Source organism: Octodon degus, unplaced genomic scaffold (genome assembly GCF_000260255.1).
Source record: "Octodon degus isolate 3935 unplaced genomic scaffold, OctDeg1.0 scaffold00038, whole genome shotgun sequence".
In the NCBI taxonomy this organism is placed as follows: Eukaryota; Metazoa; Chordata; class Mammalia; order Rodentia; family Octodontidae; genus Octodon; species Octodon degus.
The window spans coordinates 10,064,361-10,072,470 of NW_004524614.1; the positions used below are offsets into that span (position 1 = coordinate 10,064,361).

General features: G+C 42.6%; 1 protein-coding gene across 1 annotated transcript in view; it reads left to right on the forward strand.

The window, feature by feature from the left end:
• The window catches only part of Fry (FRY microtubule binding protein), a 431,398-nt gene extending 424,056 nt beyond the window's left edge, over positions 1–7,342 (forward strand). The window contains exons 60-61 of the mRNA XM_023715059.1: positions 4,682–4,884; positions 5,755–7,342. Of these exons, the coding sequence (XP_023570827.1) occupies positions 4,682–4,884; positions 5,755–6,013 (462 nt within the window). The 3' untranslated portion in view covers positions 6,014–7,342. The remainder of the gene's footprint in view (positions 1–4,681; positions 4,885–5,754) is intronic.
• Positions 7,343–8,110: the final 768 nt, after the last annotated feature.

Consider the following 8,110-nt stretch of genomic DNA (forward strand, 5'->3'; position numbering starts at 1 on the left):
GGAAGGAATATCCTCCATATGTAGAGTTTTCTGCTAAGTGCTCTGGGTGTAAGAGTTGGGAAAAGGGAACTCAGGTTTTTTTTTTTGTGGTACCAGCAATCAAACTCAGGACCTTGCGCTGGTTAGGCAAGCACTTATTCCACTGAGCTATCTCCCCGGCCCTACTGCAGTATATCTTGAAGACCACCAGAAGTGACATAGGCTCCCTTCCTGTTATGACTTACTTTTTAATATTCTGGAACTTTTGGTTCCAGTAGTTTCTGACATACACTCTTGCTGTGTTACCCAGGCTGGCCCTGAACTCCTGCCTCAAGCCCTGAGCAGCTGGAACTGCAGGCACACACCAGTGCCCTGCCTTGGTTCCATAATTTTAATGGAAAATATCCTTCACCTCTGTAGTATTAATACTAAGGTTACATTCAGATTATTTTTTTCCATCCTTGTCCTTCAAATTGTGTTCAGTCTTTTACTGTCCCATAGAACAGCAAGGCATACTGATTGTTCAGTTGGGGTCCATCTTCACTATTACAGTTATGGAGTGCTTATATACCAATCTGAACTAAGCTTTTTTTCCTTTTTATGTTCATTGGTACATTTTAAATATACATAGAAATGACAGTCATCATTGAGAATTTGTGATGATGTAATTGTACATGACATGCTTCTTTTTTTACCATTCCTCTCCCCTCCCTTCAGTCCCTCCTCCCCTCTTTATTTACAGAAACTTTTTTTCCATTTTTCCTTTTATTCTTTCTTTTCTTGTCCCTTTTTTCCTCTCCCCATTCTATTGTTTCCCTTCTTATTTTTACTAAGTGTTTTATAAGTGTTATTTTACTTAATATTTAAAGTGAGCCTGGGAGCCAGGCACAGTGGTGCACACTTGTAATCCCAGCACTCAGGAGGCTGAGGCAGGAGGATTGCCACAAGTTCGAGCCCTGCCTGGACTACAAAGTGAACTCAAAGCCAGCTTGAATTACAGAGTGAGACCCTGTCTCAAAAATTAATTAGTTAATTAATGCAATTTAATTTAATGAGCCTAGTTAGTCTCACAGGTAAGGAAATTGAAGTATACAGAAATCTCTTACTATTTTACCCTAGTAAGTTTACAAAATTCCCTTGATTTACAAACTTAATTTGTTTTACTCTTTTGGGGCAGATGACTGTGGTGGTTTGTCACCCAATGTGGACTCTGCAAACCAAAGACTGTTGTTTGCAAATGAAAGGGTTCATGAACCAAGGCACTACATTTGTATTAGAATTTTTTTATAGTAACAAATACCTAAAGCTGCTGCTTTATAAAGAGAAAGGATTTATTTAACTCACAGTTTTGGATGTCAAAGACCCAACAGCATGGCACTTGCTCTGGCTGCACCACAGCACAATAGGAGCACTTGCATATCTCGGGGTCTGGTCTGGTTTTTGTCATGGAGCTACCAGGACTCAATTATAGGGCCCCACTCTAGAGACCTAATCTGATCACTTCCTGAAAGCCCCAGCTCTAGCCACCATAATCTCATTAAGCCCCCTTCTTAATCCATGAACATCAGACATTAAGATTAAACTCCTCCCTGAATTCAGGGAACAAACCATACTCAGAGCATCACATTTCGCTTCCCAGCCTTATTCACTCTTGAAACTCATGTCCTTCTCACGTACAACATATAGCAATTCCATCCAAATAACCCAAAGTCTTAACTCATTCCAACATTTACTCAAACTCACAATGGCTCATCTGAGAGACCAGGAAGACTTCCTGCAGCTGTGAACATATAAAATGAAAAATAGCTACATATATGCAAGCTACAGTGGTGGGACTGGCATGGGGTAAACATTCCCATTCGAGGAGGAGGACTAGGCCCATAGCAAGGAGTGGTCAGCCCTTGCAAGACTGAAATCTAGCAGGGCAAACATTAAATCTCTGGGTTGCTAGTCTGGCATCCTGTCTACACTGGACCTTGATTCCCCAAGGCCTCGGGCAGCCTCCCTCCTGTGCAGCTTTCCTAGACTTAGGCTTCGCTTCTCACACCTCAAGTCTCTACAGCTTCCCCGGACTGGCTGCTGCACATGGGAACTCCACAGCCATGGGGTCTCAGTGGCAACCCTACCCCTTAGCTCCACTAGTCGTCCCCATGTGGGGACCCTCTGCAACAGTTCGACCCCACAATTCTGCTCAGCACTGCCATTGTGGAGGTTCTCTGCAGTGGCTCTTTGTGGTCGAAGGTCTGCCCTGACCTCTGGGCTGCTGGAGAAATCGTGCCTCTGCGACTCTGTTCTCCACTCACCTGGATGCTCACAGGCTGAAGGTGACCTTTGCAGCTTTCTTTGCAGGGTGTCAACAATTCTGCACTTGAGGCATCTTTCCTGTTCTCCTGAGAGGCTCACACCTTTTTTTCTGTTCTAGTCTTTTCAGCCATCAGAGGCTCTGTTGAATCCTTCTTGGTCTCACCCCCTACCTGCCTCTTTATTCACCTTCCCTGACCAGGCTACAAATTTTCCAATTCTTTCCTCTGCTTCCTTTGTAATTGAAAGTTCTCTCTTCCACTCATTCCTTTCTTGAATTCCTATTGTTTTGTTTTTTGGGGTTTTGTTTGTTTTGTCTTTTATAATTTATTTTATTTTGAAGAGTAAAACCAAAAGCAACCAACCTATTGTTCTGTTTGGTAAAGTTCTGTGTCATTTCTAACATTTTGGGGTTTTTCAGGGGGAGAGAGGTTTGGTTTTGGTTTTCTGATGTTACTATTTTGTAGTGTCTTTAAATAATAATAATAAACTCATTCCCTTGCACTCTCACTTGACTGTAAGCAATTAAAAGTCGCCATGCAGCAGCCTTTGTTTTGCTGCTTTGAATTCTCAGGTAAATGAGTCTGCCACTTTTAAATTCAGCCTTCTTCTCAGTGTCAGACAAGGACACAAGGAAGCCAGGCTTTGCCACCACGCAACACCGATGGCCTTCACTCCAGTTCCCAAGAAAACTTTCATTTCCATCGGAAACCTCATCAGCATGGACTTCATGGTCGGGGTCCACACTGGTCCCCGGAGACCTCACCAGAATTTCATGCACACAGTGTTCTCACAGCCTTCCCAGCAGTCCCTAGTCTATTCTCCAAGCCCCTTCAGCCTCTTCCTGTTAACCAATTGCCCAATATACCAAAGGCCCCATTCGTAGCACCACTTTTCTTTATAAAGAGAAAGGGAGTTTTTTCTTTTAATGTGTTTTTTATTTTTATTTATTTATTTTGTATTTAGGACAGGGTGTAATGGGGTATTCAGGATCTCACTACTAGATTGGACTCTAGTGATCTGCCTGTTTACAGCCTCGCAAGAGCAGGGATTACAGGCACACGACACCACACCCAGTCTCAGTTGCCATCTCAGCATACCCCAGGGGCAGGGTTGGCAGGCAGGCCAGGGGATCAAACTCCCCACCCCTGCATCTGCCTAAGCCGGCACTTTACTCCGCTGAGCTATTTGGCCAGCCTTCTTTTAATGTATTTAGTACAGGGTCTGCAGGGTCTCACTACACAGATGGGACTTGTAGTGATCCTTCTGTTTTCAGCCTCCAAGTGCTGGGATTCCAGGCACACGCCACCATGCCCAGCCTCAAGAAAGGGATTATGTAGCTCACAGTTTTGGAGGCCTGCCTTCTGGCTGCATCACAACAGGATGGGATCACATGTCTATCTCTGTGTGGTCTCACTTTCCTTCCAAGGTCACAAGCATCCAGTCGTGAAAGCACCACCCAAAGACCTAATTTGCCACATGCCTGTAATCCCCAAACTCAGGAGGCTGAAGCAGGAGTGAGGCCACTTATGCTACAGTGTGAGACCCTGTCTCGAAAAACACCCTTCAGATCACCTTCCAAAGGCCCCACTGTAGGCATCCTAGTCTGATAAAGCACTCTCTCTTAACCAATGAACGTAAGACTTTGGGGAGTAAACGCCATGAGTGCAGAGAGAAAAATTCATATTTGAACCACAGTTCACAGTCATCCCCTCCCCCAAATCTGCGTCTTGCCCTCCATGGTTTCCATTACCCAGAGTCAAATGTGGCCTGAAACTATTAAATGGAAATGTCCAAAACTAAGTAATCTGTAATATTAAATAGCTTTTGTTTTAGTATATTTTTAAACTGTTCTATTTTATTATTAATAATTATTAAGTAGTAAGTTCTTGTTAATATCTTAGTAAGTTCTTATTCATTCTTACTATGTGTAATTGTGTATTAAATGTTATCATAAGCTTGAGTGTATAAGAAAAAATACAGCAGATACAGTGTTCAGGATCTCAGGTATCCACTAGGGGGTCTAAGGACACATCCTCTGTGGATGGAGGGACAGTCGTACCGCAGTGTTGCCGTTGAACTCAGATCTACCCTACCTTACCCTTGAGCCTGTTCGCTGGTGCATTTGAGGTCTGTTTTTGCCCTTTGCAGTTAAACAGAAAAAAGTTGAAATGAAGTCTTTATCTTCTCTACAAGGAGGGCATTCCAGCTTGCCATGTGTAAAGTTCTTCTGTGCATATTCCCCCATCCTTTACGCATACCATGCCGTACAGTACCATCTGTCATGCTGTAATTTACTGCCACAGTAAGCTGAACCAGACCCACATGATCAAATTTCTTTCCTTTCAGGATGTAAAACCAGACAGCACCTCAAAACAGTGTTCTTGTTGTTCTAAAACAGCTGCTGAATATGTCCAGAGAGCTGAGTGACCTGAAGAGAAGCCTGAAGGAGGCTGCCACAGCCGTCGCTGCGGACCCGCTCTACGTGGAAGGCGCGTGGTCCGAGCCCACCTTCACGTCCACCGAGGCGGCCATCCAGTCCATGCTGGAGTGCCTGAAGAAGAACGAGCTCGGCAGAGCCTTGTGGCAAATCAGGGAATGCAGGTCACTCTCCTGTTTCTTTTAAGAGATCGATCTTTATAGGCAATGCCATAAACCCTTGGCTCTTGGATCTTACACCCTCAGAGTACTGGGATGGTTCTGGTCCTTCATCATCCTTAAAATGTTCAAGCTCTTGAAAGTAACCTCTAGCTCATTGAAAACTAACATCCAAATGAACATTCTTTGGTTCTCCCCCAACATCTTCACGTTGTCTTCACATTCATCAGAACCAAAATGCTATCACAAATGAAATACATGTTGTAAGTGATAGTTTTTTTTCAGGTGTCCAGTGCAGCAGAGAAAAAGGCAGAAGGAAAAAGGGAAAGGGGTTTTATTTTATTTGAGGACATGGAATTTGGGAAGATAAGAAATTCTCTGGAGTTGAACAAAGGGAGGCTGAGCTTTTCATGGCCTTTTGCCGGGCATGGAGTGTGAAGGGGATGTTTAGATAGACCTGAGAGAGCTGATGGGGGCCTTCTCTGAGGCGGCAGGAAGGGTGGAAGGAGACTGTAGCCTGGGCTGAGCTGGAGAAGAAGAGGGAGCTGGGCTTGGGAGATGGGCCTTTGTCTTAAGGGCATCAGCCATATTAGATACCACTATAAAGATTTTAGCAATTCATACTAGGGCCAGAAGCTATCAGTAAGAGTATCAGATTCTGTTCTGATGTTTTTAATACTTATACTTTCATCAAAACCAATATCCAGTACTCTAAAACTGAATATAGTGATGGTTGCACAACTGTGTATATACAGAAACCCATGGGATTGCATACTTTAGATGGGTGAATTATATAGTGTGACAGTGTCTCAGTAAAGCTTTTTAAGAGTAAGAGCCTTAACACTAACACATGCACACTATCTTCCTTGACTGCAGAAGTCTGTGGCCCAATGACATCTTTGGAAGCAGTTCTGATGATGAGGTCCAGACACTACTGAACATTTATTTCCGTCACCAAACACTGGGACAGACAGGTACTTATGCACTGGTGGGATCTAACCAGAGTCTGACCGAAATCTGCACCAAGCTGATGGAGCTGAACATGGAAATCCGGGACATGATCCGCAGGGCGCAGAGTTACCGAGTCCTCACTGCGTTCCTCCCAGACTCCAGTGTGTCCGGCACTAGTCTCTGACAGGAGCCTCCCGTCCCCCCTGGCTTCCAAGCTGGGGGTGCTGCCATGCTGGGGCAGTGTCATTCAGTGTCTTCTCAGCCTTCAGAAGGCTTGGACAGACTGTTCTCCCTCTTGTTACCTGCAGGACCTTTCCTAAGGAGGGTGGCAGAACTTCCAACGTGTAGCAATACTTTAAGAACCAAGGCAGCAAAGGACATCCTGAGACTCCACTCACCATGCTGTGTGACACAAACATGCTGCCCTTCTCCTGAGCAAATGCAACTCACTACTGAAGAATTGACTTCCATTGCATACCAAAGCGACGACACTGAACAATACCTTCCTCGAAACAGTTTTAGATTAGCAAACATGCAATGTTTTCTTCCCTTCAGAAAATTTTATATTCTACAACTTGTACATTTGTTCCCCTTCTTTTTCCTTTCCCCTCCCTTTGTTCTGTTTTGTTTGTTTTGTTTTTGGTGAGACGAGACAGGGACAGGCAGAATGAAGCTGGCCACTGAAACACTGTAAGACGGTCAAAAGCTGACAGCCTGTGTATTTGAAAAGGGACTTGTAAATGGACTACAATGTAATGTACACTGTTATTTGAATACAATTACTGTACCTAAAAGGAGCTGCTATGAGGTACCTTTCTTATGTTGCTAGGCTACTGTTTCTGAAGGCCCTGGATTTCTTTGCACCAAAATTGATCCAGATAGACTCTTTCTAAGGATCTTGGCTGCTTTTTACTAGAAGGTTGCTTTTATGATCATATTTATACTACAGAAGGATAAATGTTAATTTTAATTGACTTCCATTTTATAGAGAAAATTTATTCACATAAATTCCAAGTCTTTTCACCTTTCATGCATGCATATTTTAATATCTGTTGGATAGGCAGAAATAGAATCATAAAGATATGAATTGTCACTTTGTTTCTTAAGAATGATGTATTTTATTTGTAATATATCTGTCAAAGGCCATTTTAAGTTTCCTCCTTAAACTTAATGCTGGCAAAGTGTTAGATGTGTGCATGTGAATCTGTTACACATCAGAAACATTCACATTTATCTATGTAACTTATTCACACTGTAAATACATTTAAAGTTTTGTGATGTAATCTTAACTGATACCCTGTCCAGAACTTTCTTTAGACAAAAAAAAAAAAAAAAAAAAAAGCAAGGATAAAATACATGATGACCATGGATTTTATTTCTGGTTAATGAAAATGTTTGTGGGCCACCATAGTGCCAACCCCAGGGAACACCATTCATTCACATGTAGTCAGCAAGTGGCACCTACTGGGCTGTGTCACACATGGCCATGGAAGACAGAGAGCACAGAGTCACTTTGGGTTTTTTCTAATATTTTATTCATTTTAATGAGAAACTAATATAGCAATGAAACAGTTTCAAAACAGGTTAATAGAACAGTTACAATAATTAATACATTGCATATTGTCTCCATAGTGGTTATTCAGAGGACAAGATGTAGACATGCTATCTTGTCTAAGTAGAGTCACTTAGGAAGTGGAACTTAAAATAAGACTTTCCACAAGTTCTTTCTGAAATCAATTAAAGAGAAAGATCAGAAAAGAAAGAGGGCTGTAATTGTCTATAACCCAAGTGACCATCCTTAAAATTTTGAAATAAACTATATATTGAGCCAAAAAAGTAGGAAAATCTTCATTCCATCACCAGCTGCCCAACTAGAAAAAATAAAAGGGGAGTACAAAGACACACAGCAGCCTAACTTATAACATTTCCTACACATATTTGTCTTGGACAAACAAATACAATTTGTTTTACTAGCATCCAAGTACTGAGCCATTAATTGTTGTTTCCTAGGAGTATCCTGCAGAAGGAAATCCAACCCAAAATTTTGTTGTTGTTGCTACTATATTTTAACAATTTCCTGGACTGCTGTAAACATATTTTTTGATAAATTAACATTTTCAGCTTGGGGCTGGAGAGATGGCTCAGTGGTCTAAAGCACCTACTTAGAACAAGCTTGGCAAAGCATTGGGGACCGCGGTTCAATCCCCCAGCACCACATGCCAGCCAGCCCGCCCCCTGGTGGGCTGAGCTGGCCACACACCTCTCTCTCTCTCTCTCTCTC